The following is a 19020-nucleotide window of genomic DNA, read 5'->3' on the forward strand; positions in this document are numbered from 1 at the left end:
CCTGGCTGTCCTGGAACTCACTCTGTAGACCAGGCTGGCCTCGAACTCAGAAATCCGCCTGCCTCTGCCTCCCGAGTGCTGGGATTAAAGGTGTGTGCCGCCACTGCCCGGCCCAAGTAAATCTTAAAATGACCTTTTTATAGGTCTTGCTTATGTAAGATAGAGATTGAGAAGGAAGAAATAATTATTTATCCTTGGGCTTTACATGTCAGGAGTGAATCAGCATTGGTACCTCAAGGAACATTCAGCTTGGAGGTGAAGACAAAGTTAATAAAGTCATGCAAATAAATATAAAATTCCTGTTTGTAAAATGATATGAAAAAATTAAATCTCAAAATTTTGGATAGGCCATTATATTTTGAAGAAGTTCCTATTGGGCCATAAGCCAAAGGCAGGAGAGGAGCCAGGTAACAGAAGGAAGAGTCTGCACAGAGGAGGCACACATATGCCCAGTATGGATGCAGGGAGAAGTGTAGGATGAGGTCAGGGAAAGACAAGTCTTGTAGAGTGTGCTCTAGCTATAGTGTGCTTTTAAACTGGGGAGACACTGGGGATTGAAGGTAGGATTAACATGATGTTATTAGTCCTTCAAGGAGACTCTGGCCACAGTGTAGGAAACAATGATGGTGGGGTGTGAAGAATTGAACTCGAACCTACCAGGAAAGCCATGCGTGGAACCTTTGACAGGGAATAGTGCAAATGGATTGTGTGCTTTAGACAAGTGCACATACCCATGGAGAGAAGCATACACATATTTAAAAATAATAAAATAAATTATTAAAATACATAGTTGTATGATGCATTATTTGCATCTCTTTTGCACCATCTTATGGAAGACTGTGAAGTATACTGATCAGCTGCCTTGGATGGAACACTGAAAGGCCACCCTCCTTCACCACCCAGAATCCTATTTTTCTAATTTCCAAGAAAATAGTTAGGGGAAGTGGGGACGGAGCAGTGAGTAAGTTAGACAGTGCAGAGTGTGTTTGGTAAATCACAAAAGCTGAGAATGTTTTTTGTGTGATTGAACATAGGAAAAATACAGCTATGTTTGCTGTGGTTGAATGAGAAACAATTAGGTTTCACCGAGTGCATTTGGTGTCGTTTGGAATCTGGCCTGAGCAATTGAGATGGTTAAAACTCGGGGACTAAAAACTCAGAAAGGCAAGCTTTCTTGGAAAGGTGAATTTTATATGATTCAAGAAAAAAAATGTTTGACTCTTTTCTTAATCTTGTAATTAATTTTAATTCTTTTTTTTAAATCTAAGTTTTTCATATTTTATAGAGGTTCCCCCCAATTATTGATTTTTCCCATTCAATTCTATCCAGTCATCTACACTCTTTTGCAAAAGCAAGCTTTACGCTGGAGTTTCCTTTTGAAAACACCGTAGTTGTCAGACAAGAACCCATGCCATTTCCTCTGTGAGATAATTTTTCTCTAAATGCATAGCCCTCATTGCACCAGAAAGGTAGGTGTGTTTATGTACATGCGTGCATGAGTGCATGTGTCTGCTGTATGTGTGTGCATGAGTCAGATGTGTGTGTGTATATGTGTTTGTACACACATGCACTCAGGTGTGCACTCGTGGGCTGGGGAAGGACAGTTGATATCCTTTGGTGTTGATCAGAAAACTCCTAAGAAAGAATTGAGCAAATCTTTGAACCTTGCGGTCACTGCTGTGGGCAGTGTACAGTCTGTGCTTGGTATATCCACCCCCTCAGCATGAGGGGTGAGTGTTCTGTGAAGTTGATGATCTGTCAAATTTTTCACTTACTTTTTTGATGGTTTCCTTTGGTTTCATGCTTTACTAACGTAAAGTCTAAGTTTCTTTTTTTAAAAAATGATTTATTTATTTTTATTTTATGTGTGTGGATATTCTCCCTGTGTGTCTGTCTGTCTACTATATATGCCTGTGGGTGCTAGGATGAATTCCATTGTTCATCTCTGAGCTATCTCTCCAACCACCAAACCTAAGTTTCTAGCTTGAGTACAGACTCTTGTCTGTCTAGATCCTTATATGTGCGTCCTGTCTCCTCACCATGCCCAGGATGAACCCCAGATCTGTGCTCTACCACTGAGCTCCCAGATCTCAGACAATGGTGGCTTCATCTGCCAGTTGTTCAGGCCACATTCCTCAGCATTGTTGGTGACATCATTGTCACCGAAGTGACATCAGTTTACTTTTATCTTAAAAACACCTAGAAAGCTGGACCCAGTAGTGCAGATCTAATCCCATCTAGGAAGTCGGAGGTAGAAGAGCTTAACCTAGGGCCTGGGCATCTCAGAGCCCTCCCAGAAAAACAGGAGAAGAGCACTTGAATTGATGTTTTGTGGTAGATTGCTCATATATCATGTGTAGTACCCTGAGTTCAGTCTCCAGAACTACAAAAATAAATAAACAAAATTCTAGAAACAGATTTGAAAGTCCATAAAAATCAGACATTTCCCATTGTCTACTTCCACCATCTTGGCTATTTTAGCCTTAATCAGCCCTTGTGCTTCAAGTTTTCCTTTTTTTTTTTTTTTTTTTTTTTTTTAAGAGATTTATTATTATAGATAACTACACTGTTGCTGTCTTCAGACACACCAGAAGAGGGCGCCAGATCTCATTACGGGTGGTCGGGAGTCACCATGTGGTTGCTGGGATTTGAACTCGGGACCTTCAGAAGAGCAGTCAGCGCTCTTATCCTCTGAGCCATCTCGCCAGCCCCAAGTTTTCCTTTTTTATGGGGAGATGATTTTTTTGTTTTGTTTTTGTTTTTTGTTTTTTTGAGGGAGGTCTTGGTGGCAGGCATGAGAGACTTGCTACAAAGTTACAGAGATCTGCCTGCCTCTGCCTCCCATGTGCTTGGATTAAAGGCGTGTACCACCACATCTGACAGGATCTTTTTAAAAACATAACTATTTTATTACTATATTTGTATGCCTTCCCCCCTCAGAAGAGGGATTTAGATCACTGAGAAGCTGGAGTTCCAGGAAGTTGTAAGACATGCCATGTGGGTGCTGGAAACTTAGCTCTGGTCGTTTGGAAGAGCAGCGAGCACTCTTTGGCTGTGACCATTGTGATCATTATTTCTTTACTATCATATCCTTATTGGAATGCCAATAAGAGTCAGTTCACGCCCTTGAATGACAGCCAACACTTTTACAAGGCCTCCAAGTTCTCTAATGTCTGCCAGGTCCAGCTTTCCCTGCCCCTGCCCCGAACTCTTGGAACTTCTTTTTAGCCCCTCGTTGTCTCTTGTCCCTCCAGTCTGCTTGGCCTCTTGGATACTGACTGTGTCTGGACCAACTGGCTGTGTGCACTTGCCCTTGCCTCAGAGTGCGTCGTCCTGGCCCTGTGGCTTCTTCCCTCACTGTCTCATTGGAGTGTCTCTCTCAGGAGGTCATCCCAGATAGAAACGTGTCTTCATTTGCAGCCGTCCTGGTCCTCATTGGCTTCCCACTTGAGATTGTTGAATGTGAGCATATTTGTGGTCTTCCACTTCCTGGAACATAAGTTCTACCAGGGGAGAGATGCTTGTGTTTGCTGTTTCCCAGCCTCTAGAGGAGTAGGAGCAAAGGGCACACACTCGACATGTGTTCAGCCAGTTGATAGCACTGTGATCCTGAGATGTGTTCTTCTTCACTAGATTTTGTTTATAATGCAGGATATACTCTGCCTGCTTCATATGAGCAGTCGAATGAATGCACACACATTGAGTATCTGCAGCATTTCTGCTAGAGACAAACACTGCTTTAAACATTCATTTATTTATTTTTGGAGGGAGAGGCAGTTTGTGAGTTAGAGCTGTGTGAATTAGCAGCCCAGAGCCATGTAGGAAAAAGGGGCTCCTGTGGAAACTGTGAGGCCTGGCAGGGCTGGAGAGGCTTGGCAGTGCCGGCTGGACTCTGCCCAGCTGCAGCTGCTTCAGATCCTGCCTTTGCACTTGTTGGCAGTATGGCATTGTAGAAATGATCTCTGCTTGATTGTCTATAAAGTAGATAGGACAACTGTTCTGATACAGTTTCCTGAGCCTTTGGAAGAGTCTGATGAGGGAGGGGAGGGGTATGCTTCGTGACACGCCTGTGTGTCTTCTACTCCTTAGACGCTCCTAGCAGGCTGGTAGTGACATAGCTCTTCAGTGCCGTATGATTCCTCTCCGGGTTCCTGTTTTTAGATGTCACATATTGTTGTATTTACTGTCATGATTTCTGTGTTACATGTAAAGGAACATTACCTATTACCCCCACTGAGCTAGTTGAGAGGCAAATGCACCTAGCCATTGGATTGATTGTAGCTTCCTCACAGTTGATTGTATTGCTAATTGCTGTGTGTATGTATGCATTAGTAAGATAGAAATATATTTGTGTTCTTTGTGTGTGCACACAGGATTTTTTAATGCGTGTGGATATTTTCTCAATTTTTTTCTTGGAATTTTGTAAAAGCATCTGTTTTCATTGTAAATAGAACATATAATTTTATAGTGAGTAGTAAAGTTTGAATTTATCTTTATCATCTCTGAGAATTGAAGTAACATTGTTTTTTAATTCAGTGTTTTTGGAGAAATTATCTTTAGACAAACAAAAAAAAGATATGGGTGTTTTGCTAGGAGATGTGTCTGTACAGCAGTTCTGTACCTTGTTCCCCGTGGAGGCCAGAAGAGCAGGAGAGAGAGAGTGTCAAGATCACTGAGGGTTGGGAGCTACCTTATGGGTGCTGAGGATCGAATCCATGTCCTCTGGAAGAACAGCCCCAGTTACTACTTTTAAATGATTTATTTTAAGTGTGTATTTACCCATGTGTTGGTGGTGGTTCTATGCACATGCTGTTTCAGTTGCCCAAGAGGCCAGAAGAAGCTACCCCATCATCCCTGGAGCGGAGGCTCTGGGTGGTTGTGAGCCACTTGGTGTAGATGCGGGAACCTCTGGTCTTCTCAAGCAGTGAGCACTCTTAACCACTGGGCCTCTCCCTTTCCAGGCCACTGGAACAGTCATTGCACTAATTAGGAAAACATTGTTTTTCTTAAACTTTAAAAGCTTTCTGCCTTACATGGTAGAATCCAAGCTAAGATCTTCCCTGTAGATGTCAAGTAGGCTTTGGGATGGTTTCAACATCAGAGGAACGCTTTGACTGCTGGGTTTAGCTGATAGACTTCTTCTTCCTTTTTTAAATTTTGTTTTGCTCTATTTTATTATTTTGTTATGCATGGGCGTTTTGCCTGTGTTTGAGTGTCTGTGCACCACATGCTTGCCGTGCTCCAGAGGCTAGACGAGTGCCTTGGATTGATTCCCTGGGGACTGGACTAGTTGCCACATGAATGCTGGTGATTAGCTTGCAGTCCTCTAGAAGAGCAACTGGTGTTCTTAATCCATTGTCCCTGTTCTTGTGTGATTGCCTTGCTTGGTGAAGAGAGGAGGCCACAGATTTCTTTATATACTTTCACCTGGTAATGCCATCGCCTTGTGCATAGAAGGTGATTCATCCCGTCCAAACTTTTATGAGCACTAGGATGGGTTTCCCCTCTTTTGAAATATGCTAAAAATTGAATTTCTACATGAAAAGCTTTCTATCTGGAAAGAAGTAATCAGGTTTGTGTTACATAGTTTAAGCCTTCTGCATTTAGTGCTCTTGCACAGTCATTTCTTGGAGATGGTTAACATTTTCATTTTCCTGAATTAATTCCTGGGGATCTTTGATGTGATGATAGAGAGGGCCTTTCTGGTATAGCAGATTAGATCTGTGGGCTTTGGAGAGGAGCGTGTGATCATTTTTATGCTTTCGGCATGACTGGAGAAAACTCCCTCTGCATCTGAAGCATGTAATTGCAGACTGCTTTATCTGCTGTTGGCTAAGTAAACAGGACCAATCTTTTGTTTGTTGGCATTTGTTGTTTCCTATCTGGCCCTGGAAGCACAGGAAGCAGGTGGCTCTTAGCCTGATCACTGCCTCCCTTTGTTGCAGCTGCTGGTGGAGGGCAGGGATCTGAGCTCGCCGAATAGTTTTAGTCCCAAGCACCTGGCACCTAGACAATATTTAGTAACAATTGTTTCTCAAATGAGATGAGATTTTAGGGAAGATGACAGATGATTGTGGGAAATAAATGAATGATTATTAGGATTTCTAAAACTGACCTGTAAAACCTCTTTCCCTTGGTAGAAAAGTTTCAGGAATTATTCTGGGGTAGAGTTTAAGATTCATTCTTTTCATTGTAGACGCTTAACATAAGGCTTGTGGTTAGTTTTGGAGAACTTCATTCAGGAGACTATTAATAGTGGGAATTTGGAAAAGTGTGAAAACCACCTAATAAATAAATAATCTCCTTAAAACCGGAGATGGATGTTAGGTTTTTTTCAACAGGCATAATAAAGCTTTTATCTCTTTAATATTAAATAGTGCTTTGGAAATTTAGAGATTTAGGCAGTCTTGAGATGCAGTGCACTGACTGAGTCCTGCAACATTTCTCACAGCTGTGCAAATTGGTTTTTTGGGTTTTTTTTGTTTTTTTTTCCACACAGAATTAATTTGTACTACAGGTTCCTTCCTTTTAAATTTACAGGGTTGAAGTTAATTTTGTACAATTACTCACGAGGGCATACTCTCCTTTTCCTTAAAAAGGTCAAACCCGTGAGTGCCTAGGAAGTTTAATGTGCACTCACCATTCAGCAGTTCTTATTTTAAAGTTAGGCAGCAAACTCCACACTGTGAGGTGGCAAGGCACAGGTCTGTGTGAAATTGTGCATCACTGGTCTGGCCTTTTCACTGTGGCATCTGAGATATTTTTGTATTGGAAGCAAGAATAGTTGTTTTGTTTTCTTTTTTTAAAAAAGAATGGCAGCTCACAACTACCTGTAACTCCAGTTCCAAGAGACTCAGTGGCCTCTTCTGACCTCTGTGGGTTCCTCTGTGCAAGTGGTGTATATAAACTCACGGAGGCACACAGACACACAAAAGCACACACAGACACACAAAAGCAAATGCACTAAATGAATAAGAGATTCACGTGTTTATTTTAGATGTAACAGTATTTTCCTTCATCTGTGTATACACACCTCATGCAGTCAGTGCCTGAATTCAGAGAGAAGAAGGGAGCACTGGGTCCACTGGACCTGGAGTTCCAGGGAATGGTACAACGCACAGAGGAAGCTGCTTTTGCTTTGTAGGTGCTCAGAACTAGGAGCTTAGCAGCTGCCCGCTGGCAAAGCAGCAGCAAGCGCTCCTACCGCAGAGCCTTCTCTCCAGCTCGGGTTGGTTTTTTTTTTTTTTTTTTAAACACAGAATGTTATTTTAGGAAGAAAATAAGAGGAAACATTTAAGCATCAAAGAAAAAGCCAATTTGACACCTTCCCTTCTCTCTCTCTCTCTCTTAGCATATTTGAAACGTTGGGGTTGTTGGAGTGGTTGGATTTTCCCTGGAATTGAGTGAGAAATTCAGAAGACTGAAGCCCAGGCTCACTGTCTACCTTTCACGGAGGCCTAGCCGTGAGAGGACAGAAGAAGGCACGTGGAGAATCATGACAGCTGACAAAGATAAAGACAAAGACAAAGAGAAGGACCGGGACCGGGATCGGGACCGAGAGAGAGATAAAAGAGACAAGGCAAGAGAGAGCGAGAATGCCAGGCCTAGAAGGAGCTGTACCTTGGAGGGAGGAGCCAAAAACTATGCTGAGAGCGATCACAGCGAGGACGAAGACAACGACAACAACAGTGCCACCACGGAGGAGTCCAACAAGAAGAGCAGAAAGAAACCTCCGAAAAAAAAGTCCCGCTATGAGAGGACAGACACTGGCGAGATAACTTCTTACATCACCGAGGATGACGTTGTCTACAGACCAGGAGGTAAGAGCCGCAGGTGGTGTCTGCTTGGGAGAGACGTGGTCTCTCCCCCACATGCAGGAGACTCCTGTAGCTGTTAGAGGAGACCTGGAGTCCAGAAGAGCAGACAGTAGGGGAAGTAGCAAAATTAAGTCAGTGAACTTGGAGCCCCTATCAGAGGCAGAGCAAGACTTATCACTCCTGGGTAAGCCTTTACCAAAGTAGTGCTCTTTAGCTTAGCAGTCAGAGGCAGCAGACGATAGCAACTGAGCTGTGTGTATTCTGTATTCTTTTCAGTAGATATTTTCTGGACATTCAGTGTACTAGACCACGACAGGAAGTTCATAGGAAGTCTAATCAACACACTGGAGTCTCACCCAGTCTGAAGTTTTCCCAACAGTGGAGTTAAAGGATGTCATTAACCTAGCATAGTCATTTCACTGCCCAAAATTCAGCTTCTGAATTTGTTTGTAGAAAGTTCCACATTTTGGGGGAGCCATGTAGGAGTTTATTTTGATTTTTCAGAAAATAATCAGCATTAGACAAACTCCTATTTACAACTATAATTTTCTTGGTTGACAGTTGAGAAGAAAGGTGTGTGACATGAAATTGTCAGTGATGGGGTGTTTGAGGGGACTTGAAGGGAGCTCATGCAGGTTCCAGGGCTGTGCATGCTTCTCTTTGATTCAGACTCAGCAGTGGACCACCAGGATGTCAGCTGCCCTGGCTTCCAGACCATTATGGCTTTGCTTGCCCATTTAACAGGGCTTTTGTGTTGTTTGGTTTGGTTTATTTTTTGTTTGTTTGTTTATTTATTTATTTTTGTTGTTGTTGTTGCTTTGCTTTGGTTTTGGCTTAAGATAGAGGGTCTGATAAGCATGGGCAGACCTGGAAAGCACTCTGTCACCTAGCCCTGTAGGGTTAGACCTGTGATCGCTTGTCCTCTCCTCCTGAAAACAGGGGCTGTAGACGAACATCACAGCACTAGTTGCCCATTCTGTTGTAAATCCCGAGAAAGGAATAGCATGTGTTGTGTTGTTTAGAGTAGATTACGACTTCAAAGGGAAGTTGTACTTGTTCTCCTTCTCCTGGTACATAACATGGGATGGATTGTTGGATTCATTGTCTGCTGCAATATGCGGTGTCAAATACCAGCTCTGCTCATCGTATGCAAGATGGAAATTGTGTCACTGGGGACATTCCAGTAAGTTAGGAGTCAGGTGCTTACAGGAGATGCTGCTCAGACTGTCCCTTCATGAGAGATGGATAATTAGTTAACTCTGAGAAGTCTTACAGCAGGACATTTAACAATACCTGCTGCTGCCGCTGCTGCTGACTCTAGGAGGAGACGAATTTCTTCGAGGAAACAGCGCCCCCTATTTACAGCTTGTCAGGAAGTTCTTGATAGTCTCAAAGAAAAGTGGGAGGAGATGGTTCAGGCTCGATTACAAAACAGCTGGCTCTTATATATAAAGTATTTGGGGTGTGTTGTGCATACCCTCTCCCCAAGTGCCTACATCTGTGGATACCAAGTCACTTTTTTGTAGAGTGCTGAGGATCAAACATAGTCGCACACGTTAAGCAAGGTTCTACTGCTGGTCTGTATCCGAGCCCTCCAGTCTCTGGTATACACTGCAGTCATAGATAGATTACTTAAGATTCTTAGGACAATGGAAATGCTGTTCTGGTGGCTGTGTTGGCAGTGTCTGACCTCACAGATAGTACCTTCTATTTATGATTTCCTCCTTCTGTCCGTCCTCCCTCCATCCCTTTCTTTCTTCCTCCCTCCTCTCCTTCCCTCCCTCCCTTCTTCCCATCCATCCAGTCTACCCCTCTTTACCCCACCCCTACCCACAAACAGTGTTTCTCTGTGTAGTTCTTCCTGGCTATCCTGAAACTGCAGACCAGTGTAGTCTTGAACTCAGAGATCTGCCTGCTTCTGCCTCCTAAGCGCTAGAACCATGCCTGTTCCTAGTTGGATCTGTGGTTGGATTCACAGATGCAGAGCCAGCTGACAAACAGAGCTGACTAGAGTACCCAAACTTTTTGGAGTCGCTATGGTCTGAGCTCTGCTGGGCACTGGGAGCATTTGACATTTTGTAAAGTGCTTGCCACTGAGATTTCAAGGTAGATGAATTTCCCAAGTAATTTCTAAATGGAGGTTTGCTAAATACTGCCCATTCTTTAGGTTCATGTCAACTGAGAAGTCAAAAGTAGGGTTCTGACCAGATTCCCATATGGACGTTCACATTCTGCCCCATCTCTGCCCCTGCCTTTCCTTCCTGGTGTCTCTGTTCTCTGTTGCCTTTGTAGTGGGGACTGAACTTGGAGTCTTTTACTCTACCACTGAGATACAGTCTAAGCTCTTTTTAAAAAAAGTTATAGTTTCAAATCAGGGTCCCACTGAGTTCCCTCAGCAAGACTTGAACTTGTGACTCCTGCTTCAGTCTCCTGAGCAGCTGGGTCCTAGGCCTGTGCTAATGTGCACATCTGTCTTTTTTTTTTTCCTTTCTTACTTTTGAAGACAGTCTCCTGTAGTTCAGGCTGGGTTGAATCATTTCTGGGCAGTTGAGGATGACTCTTGATCCTCCTGCCTTCACTTCCCAAACACTGAAAGTACAGGCATGGCGCATGGCTTCTTAGCTGACTCTCAGACACTTGGTGGTTTTAGAGAACGTCACAGATGAGTTCTTCAGGGGATTGGGAGGTTTTGGACAGATCTTTAAATTGGCTGCAATATGTGGAAATTTTGAATTTTTAAGTATCTCCTAAAGTATTATTAAGAATGAGCCCTTGGCTGCGAGTTTGTGATACATGTGTTTCACCTCAGTACTCAGGCAGAGGCAGTGGATCTCTTTGAATTGGGGCCAGCCAGAACTACATAGCAAGAACCTGTCTCAAAAAAATACAACCAACCAACCCGACAAACAAATGAGCCAGCCCTGCAGTGGTTCTTTGAGGGGAGGCTGTTGTGTTCCTTACCTCAGGAGGCCAGTTCTTTCTCTATTCAGGTTATTACGAGCAAATTGGTATCAGAATTTAAGATTTAAGTTTGTTCATTGTCCCACACAGAGGTTTTGTTGCACCTTCATTGCTGGAGCAGTGTGTTCTGCCCTTAAGGAGCTCAGCACATCCCTGTTAACTTCTGTCCCGAGGACACCGCAGCACCAGCTCAGTGCCATTGTTTTTCCATTGCCATGCCTGCTACATTTTCTTAACAGATGTTATCATTCCTGTGTGTCTGTGTCTATATACCTACATCATACCTTTTAAAATTTCTTTTACTTATATTTGAGAATTGAGATGTGATAGTTTCTTTTGATATACATGGATTTAAACTGAGAATAATCCAAATGAGGCAAAATTTTGAAGACTGGGTGTCCATTTGAATTAAACGAGAACATACATAGTGGTTAAAAACATAACTTTAAGAAGTTGAATGAAGGGCTGGTGAGATGGCTCAGTGGGTAAGAGCACCCGACTGCTCTTCCGAAGGTCCAGAGTTCAAATCCCAGCAACCACATGGTGGCTCACAACCATCTGTAACGAGATCTGGCGCCCTCTTCTGGAGTGTCTGAAGTCAGCTACAGTGTACTTACATATAATGAATAAATAAATCTTTAAAAAAAAAAAAAGAAGTTGAATGAATACAAAAGTTTAATAATGTATGACTCCTTTTAATGTGACATTTCAAAAGAGGCCCCAGTAATCTCTGAAGTCAGGAGATTGGTAGGGTCCTGGCTGTGGTGCGTGGGTTAGCTTGACAGGAGCCCCAGGGCTCTGACCATGCTTTGTTTTGTTGGTGGTGCTTTTATGTAAGCGTGGCCATTATCTCGAGTTTTACCATCCTCCCCCTTTCCTGTGTATAGTTGCCACCCCCACGACCTTGAACTGCTCCTGGGATTACAAGTGTGCACCACCTTGCTCTGCTGGGGACCTTGCCTTCTTGAGGAAGCGCAATAAAGCAGTAAAGAAGTGGTAGTTTATAGGTCTTCGGTAGCACTGCAGGCAGTGGGTGAAACATCAGCAGTGTCTGTCAAATCCCTCCCTTTTATCAAGACCCAGGCACACTGAGGCTAAAACCCCAAGATTGGTAACTGTCAGGGCCATTCCCCTGAAGGAACTCGGGAGAAACTTCTAAGCCTCAATCCCAACTTCTGTGATGTGACAGCATAAATCTAGTCTTCACTTGTGCATTCTCCTTGTCTGCATGTTTTGCCCTGTGTCCACGTCCCTCCCTCTTTTGAAGACACCAGGCATTGGACATAACCTACCCCACATCATCTAAACTCCTCACATCTGCAACTACCCTGCTCCTAAACCCACCTTGTATGGTACTGGGGGTCATATTGGTAGGGGCGGGTAGGCAGGAAGAACTCTGTGCCTAGGGAGACCGTGTTGAGTGACCCAGGCTGGGCATCTATTTCAGCTGTGCTTTAGACCTGCTGGGGAAAACTGTTGGGGTGTTATTTTGAAGTGCATTGTTATTGGAGGAGGCTCATATGGCATGGCATGTGTATGGACAGATTGGAGGACAACTTTTGGGAAACAGTTCTTTCCCACCGTGGGTCCCAGAGATCTAGTTTTCAGGCTTGTCCTGTAGGAGCTATGCTGTGTGGCCATCCTACTGGCCCTATTCATATATATATATATATTTAACAGATAACTTATGTGTGTGTGTGTGTGTGTGATTGAAAGATTTATTTATTTATTTATTTATTTATTTTATTATATGTAAGTACACTGTAGCTGTCTTCAGATGCACCAGAAGAGGGCATCATATCTCATTGCGGGTGGTTATGAGCCACCATGTGGTTGCTGGGATTTGAACTTCGGACCTTCGGAAGAGCAGTCGGGTGCTCTTACCTACTGAGCCATCTCACCAGCCCCCTATTCATATTTTTAATCACACTATAATATACTTTTAGTTGTAGATCATATTAATTAACTTTTATTTCTTCTGGTTCTCCTGAAATTTCTTGATCCCAAAGGAAGGATTGGCTTTTAGTATATATTAGGAAGTTATTCGAACTCTATGTAAAAGAACATTTCTCATCATATAAAATAACTTTTATCTATGATGGTAAATGAAATGAGAAAAACTGTAATTCTAAAGTTATTAAAATTATAAGGAGAAAATGCCAAAAAGTTTGAGACTGGCTATGTCTTTGGTTTCATGAAGGAAAGATCGCTGAGTCCGGTGACTGTCTCAGGTGCTTTTGCTAAAGTGCTGGTCAGAAGTGCAGACTCTCAGGTTCCAATACTGACGGACTGAATCAGTATCTTATTTAACATTCTCTGGTGATTAAATTCATGTTAAGTTTTTGACCATCACTTATCTGGGCTAGTATTTTGCAGCTGTACTTTAATCAAGGTGCAAGTAGAAGATGAGTTATTCTCTTGAGAGCCAAAAAGGATCAGTGTTCCCACATGTTTGCCATGTGTGTGTAGATGTGTGGGAGTTCAGGAGAACAAAGCAAAGCAAAAAAGATCCTAGGAGGCGCCCCCACCCCATGTTACCTGGGCTCACCTCAGATTGTGATCTCTAGTCTCCACTTTCCACTTTCTGAATTCTGGGATTTCCTCACATATGTCATCCTTTTTAAAGAGGGAAAACCACAGAGCTGGAGTTTTAGGTTTTTATTTGTTTGTTTTCCTTCCGAGACAGGGTTTCTCTGTGTAGCTCTGGCTGTCCTGGAACTCACTCTGTAGACCAGGCTGGCCTGGAACTCAGAAATCTGCCTGCCTCTGCCTCCCGAGTGCTGGGATTAATTAAAGGCGTGTGTCACCACTGCTCAGCCAGCAAGTGCTCTTAATTGATGAGTCATCTCTCCAGTTTCCTGGCTTTAGATTTTGAAGTAAGCTATAATACAGTAATAGCTAAAAAGCTGCCAGTGATTTAAATTCCATTGGTTGCTTGGGCATAATCTGGGTGCTCTAAAGCTGATAGATTGCAAAGAGACCCGTGAGCTTGACTGTGGATAAGAGTGGAGTTGTGAGGGTGGTAAAGCCATGGATAACTTAACTAGTAGGAAGGACACATTTGTGGCCCAGTCTGGAGCGCAGTGAGATGGCTGAGCAGCTAACGATGCTTGAGACCAAGTTTGACAACCTGAGTTTAATACTTATAAACCTCACGGTGGAGGGCGGAGACTGACACCCACAGCTGTCCTTGTATCTTGGTGTTAGAGCTCCTGCCAAGATCCGTAGCAACACAAAACAAGGAGTAATTCACCCTACTTTTTTAGAAAAAGGAAATAGGTTGATTTCTTAGAAAATACAAAATATATAATTTGTTTGCTTCCCCCCCAAAGTTGTATTTCAGCCATTTCTGATGTTACATGCCTGGTACCCAGCAATTTAGGAGGCTGAAGTAAGAGGGTCATGAGTTTAAGACAAACTGGGATGTCTAGCAAGGGCCTGTCTCCAAAAACAAATGACATATTTCTAAAGATTGACAGTTTAGCATCCATAGGGTTCAGTGTCCAAAACTGCACAGAATATTTGATTCCTCTCACTTGCAACCCCCCCCCCCCCACACACACACAGGGTGGTCTTGGGGGTATTGAGAGAGTGAAAGTTTCTAAAGACAGATAATAGAATGATTGTGAGTAGCAGGCATTGTTAAAAGATATTTAGGCTAATAGTACCTCTTGTGGTTTTGAGCCCTGGCAGGAAGGAAATACCATTGCAGCGGCCTCCTCACACATGCACCATGTCTGTACTAAAGGTTTTTGACCACCGTCTGGAGAACACTGATCACTGAACTGCATTCCACATCAGCATTACCGTTGAGTGCTGCAGGCTGTTTTACAGCAGCAGCAGACTGTAGTCACCCAAGACACTTTGGAGTGCTTTCTGGTAAGCACTCTACAGGGCACAACCACGCATCAGCTACCTGACTGACCCCTGAAGAGCCATGCACCGTGCACCAGTAAAATGCCCTTCTCTGAGTCACGGTGAGACCGTATGGGGCTCATGCCCCCTTGTCTTAAACCCACTGACTAAAATTCCTGTCAGAAAATCTTTGCAGACGGCAGTCTTTGCTCTTCTGCCCCTCCTCCTTCTCTCCTATTTTGTTTAGAGACCTCTGTGTTCTGCAGGCATGCTCTGTCTTCCAAGAGGAGATTGGAATTGTGGACTTATTTCTGTCTTGTGCCCTAACCATTGAAGGGTACTCTCCATTTTAATAATCCCAAATTAAAGTGCTGAGCCTGTAGAGGTAATTTAATAGCTAACTGCATTTGCTGTTCTTACAGGGAATCCTGGTTTAGTCCCTAGCACATGCACGGTGGCCCACAACCACTTGTGACTTAAGTTCCAGGAGTTTTGATGCCCTACTCTGGCCTCTTAAGACACCAAGCACCCAAATGGTGCATATGCATACAAACTCACACATATACATAAAGTAGAGTAGATCTTGAAAAACAAAATCACTATTGGAAAGGTCAAGTCTCCTGACTCAGCAACTGTCTCACTCTACCAAAATTTTTAGTCTACAGATCTCACCACTTTTCAAAGTAAGTCATTTTGCTCCCACACCCACCCACCAGGTTCAGGCACGCACATCTCCGTAAGCATTGCATGCTTTCCCTTCTGCTTGTCTGCTTGAGCAGTGGTGCTAGAGAGCTTTCTCCCTCCAGTGCACTTCATGGTGTAGTTCAGGTATGAATCAAGTGTCCAACATTCCCCAGATTAGCACCAGCAGAAGCAGGGGCCGTCCTTTGGGGAGCATTGTCAAAGCTGTTTATCTCTTAGGAATTGGCTGTTAATATGGGCCTGGGGTAGCTGATGGTGGAGGAATCCTTTGGGATGTGTCCTTGAGGTTATTTGTGAGGTTATCATTTGGCTGTTTCGTGTTCACTCTCTAAAGATAAGATTGTTGATCCTATGGGCATAGTTTTTCTTGCAGTGTATAATCTTCCTGGGTTTTAGAATGGTTGTTAGCATGCCGCTTGCTAGTTCAGTGTTTTGTTTTGTTTTCCTCACTAGTTTTGGTTATCTTCTGAAGGTCTTTTGTGAGAGAACTAGATTAGGATACCACATAGATTTTTGCATCTGTCCCAGTAGTTGGCTGGATCCCTTGGAAACTTAGGACTTCCAGGGTAAACATGAGTGCATTTAGAAGGAGTCCTTTGCACTGGTGTGAGAATGTTAGCTGTCAGTGCTCTGGATTTCATATTATTAGCTAAATTTAAAACCCAAATGTGGCAAGGAATTTGGAATGGCGATATTGCAGCTACTTAGTCATCTTGGTGAAGACATTTGTAAAAGAGTTCTGATATCCAAATGGACAGATTGGTAAATGGTCAGTTAAAATGGGATGTTTTGCCTCTGTGGTCCGTCTTGGGTGGTTTGAGTGACGTGATCTGTGGAGCTACTTCCCTTGTTCCTTGTGAGTATCACCAGGAAGGTCAACTTGTCTTTGAAGGGCCAGAGAGGATGTGATGTAGCTCTCTTCTCCGCCTCCTCGTCTGGTAATAAACAATGTATGGTAAGTGAGCGGCTTGTCTGTGTGCCAGTAAAAACCTTTTTATAGGTGTTGAAATTTGAAAGTCATACAATTTTCACAAGTCAAGGAAAAAAGTAAAGCCCACCCTTGCAGCTTAGCATGAAAACAAACAACAAACAAACAAACAAACAAAAACAAAAACCCTGAAGCAAACCTACCCTTTGCTTGTGAAGTGCTTGCTCACAAGAGCAGGGGCACTGTGTTTTATGGCCCCATCCTGTAGTTAATGTTTTTTTAGATTCTGTTGAAAGTAGACTGCAGGTCTTCAGCTCTGGGCTGGAGGTAGATCAGTAGTAAGTGAATGTTTAGATGCAGTAGGTGCTAGAGTTGATCCCAGCACCATAAAACCAGGAGACACCACCAAATTAAACAAAACAAAACAAAACTTTCATAACAAGGCTTCCCTAGCTATTGCCTGTTTGTCTATCGCCATCCACCCACCCACCCACCCACCCACCCACCCACCCAACCCATCATATAGGTCTTACATTTTATTCAAGATTTAAAGTCACAATTTTGGCCAGGCATGGGGATGCATGCCCTTAATCCTGGTACTCTGGGAAATATTACAAGTACCAGTTGAACAAATGGGCAACTATTGCAAAAGTACTGGTCAAGCAAAGGCAAATCCGCTCATGAACTCCAGGCAAGAATATCAAGTGGAGCATGCCTAGCGCTTGTTCATTCCTGCCTCAGCGCCCAGAGTCCATCAGCTGAATGAGAGCTAGGCGTCACTGTTACATTGCTGCAAACTGTGGTGTCTTCAGGGGTGTTTGCTTACCTCTGGGTCTTTTTGTGACAGCAAGTTGGCAGCCTTTGTCTGTTGTTCCTAGGGACTTACTGTGGAAGAACACTGGGAGGACTGAGGGGTTTTTGTTAAGATCTGCATGCTGGCTAGACAAATCAGTCAACATGTCTGTGATGGACAGTACCCCAATCCTAGCAGAACGAGATTTGTATTTACCTAGGGTATGATTGGACTGTGAGCTCCTGCAGTTATGTGAAACCCTCTGCCTCTTTGCTTAGTAAACAAGAGTTTGAACTCCTACGCTGGCTCAGTTAATTGTGAAATGTTCCCTTTATTATAATTACATTGATTCCCTGCTTTGTGGTGGCTGAGAAGATTGCTGGAAGTCTTGTTGGCTCTATCACATATGGTTGGTCTGTTTGGTGTTTGAATTGGGTACTGTGAGGTGTGAGAACCTGGCTCTGCTCTGCCAGATTGAGCTGGAATTTGGTCTTACCCACAGGTCTGTCATCTTTCCAGATACTGTCTGCTGTTTATTGCCAGCTGAGAAAATTAAACTTTACAAAATTAAAAAATATTGTCTATGAATTGAAAACTGGAGTGGTATATTTATTTTGTTAGTTGAGTTTCTTTAAAATGTACATTGTTGGGCTAGCGAGATGACTTAGCTGGTAAGACTGCTCTTCTGAAGGTCCTGAGTTCAATTCCCAGCAACCACATGGTGGCTCACAACCACTCGTAGTGAGATCTGACGCCATCTTCTGGTGCGTCTGAAGACAGCTACAGTGTACTTATATATAGTAATAAATAAATCTTTGGGCCTGTGTGAGCAGGAACTTTGTGAACGGGGCTGACTGGAGCGAGAAGAGGTCCTAAATTCATTTCCCAACAACCACATGAAGGATCACAACCATATCTGTACAGCTACAGTGTATTGATATACAATTAAATAAATAAAATAAATATAAAATGTACATTGTCAAGACTGATACTTTTTAAAATTAAGTTGTTTTTTAAAGCCTGGTATTATTTATTTATTTATTATATGTAAGTACACTGTAGCTGTCTTCAGACACTCCAGAAGAGAGCATCAGATTTTGTTACGGATGGTTGTGAACCACCATGTGGTTGCTGGGAATTGAACTCGGGACCTTTGGAAGAGCAGTCAGTGCTCTTAACCACTGAGCCAGCTCACCAGCCCAAGACTGATTTTTTTTTTTAAGCATTTAAATATTCCAAAGTAAATACTTTTGCCTCAGAGATATCTAAATGTCTTAAATGCTAGAATGCTAGAAACGTTAAAGAAAAATATGTAAACAACTATTTCTATTTATTTTTACATTTAAGTACAAATTTTATGGTGGATTTTTCAGATTTTTTTGTTGTTGTTCGTTTGTAGTGGATAGTTTTACTGTCATAAAACCAATGAAGGTAAACTAATTTACCTTACTTAGCTCTTCTGGTGAAAGTTTAAACACATGAAGTTTAGTGTTAAATTAATATATATTATCATAACGTGATTTAAAATCTACTCTTTAAGTCATTATCATTTCACAATTGACAGTTTGCTCAATCTAACTAGCAGAGTATAGGTTGTATATGATAGAGCTTCCATATTTGTTCATTTAACCCTTTATTGAGTATATATATATATATTTTTTTTGCTTAAATCTCTACATTTCTCTGTTTAATCGCCATTTTAGGGACTGCCTGTACAGTAATGTGGTGTGGCGTGTGGCGTGGAAGGCTGAGTGCTTGAGATGAAGAGAAGGCGAGCGTCCTTGCAGGTCTGCACCTTTGCCTGCTGCTGCGGATGCAGCTTTGGCTTTTGTGCTAGGCAGACGCTGTGTCTCACAGATGGGGTCAGTTCCGCTGTAGACTGGGCTGTGGGGTCAGTGCCGCTGTAGACTGGGCTGTGGGGTCAGTGCAGCTGTAGACTGGGCTGTGGGGTCAGTGCCGCTGTA

General features: G+C 42.9%; 1 protein-coding gene across 10 annotated transcripts in view; it reads left to right on the forward strand.

Moving 5' to 3' along the window:
• Rere (arginine-glutamic acid dipeptide repeats) overlaps window positions 1-19020 on the forward strand; it is a 342546-nt gene that overhangs the window by 117001 nt on the left and 206525 nt on the right. For all 10 annotated transcript variants that reach the window (XM_029475940.1, XM_021161463.2, XM_029475947.1 and 7 more), the window contains exon 2: window positions 7352-7820. In XM_029475940.1, coding sequence (XP_029331800.1) covers window positions 7496-7820 — 325 coding nt within the window. In that variant the 5' untranslated portion in view covers window positions 7352-7495. The remainder of the gene's footprint in view (window positions 1-7351; window positions 7821-19020) is intronic.

Source organism: Mus caroli, chromosome 4, assembly GCF_900094665.2.
Source record: "Mus caroli chromosome 4, CAROLI_EIJ_v1.1, whole genome shotgun sequence".
Classification (NCBI taxonomy): domain Eukaryota; kingdom Metazoa; phylum Chordata; class Mammalia; order Rodentia; family Muridae; genus Mus; species Mus caroli.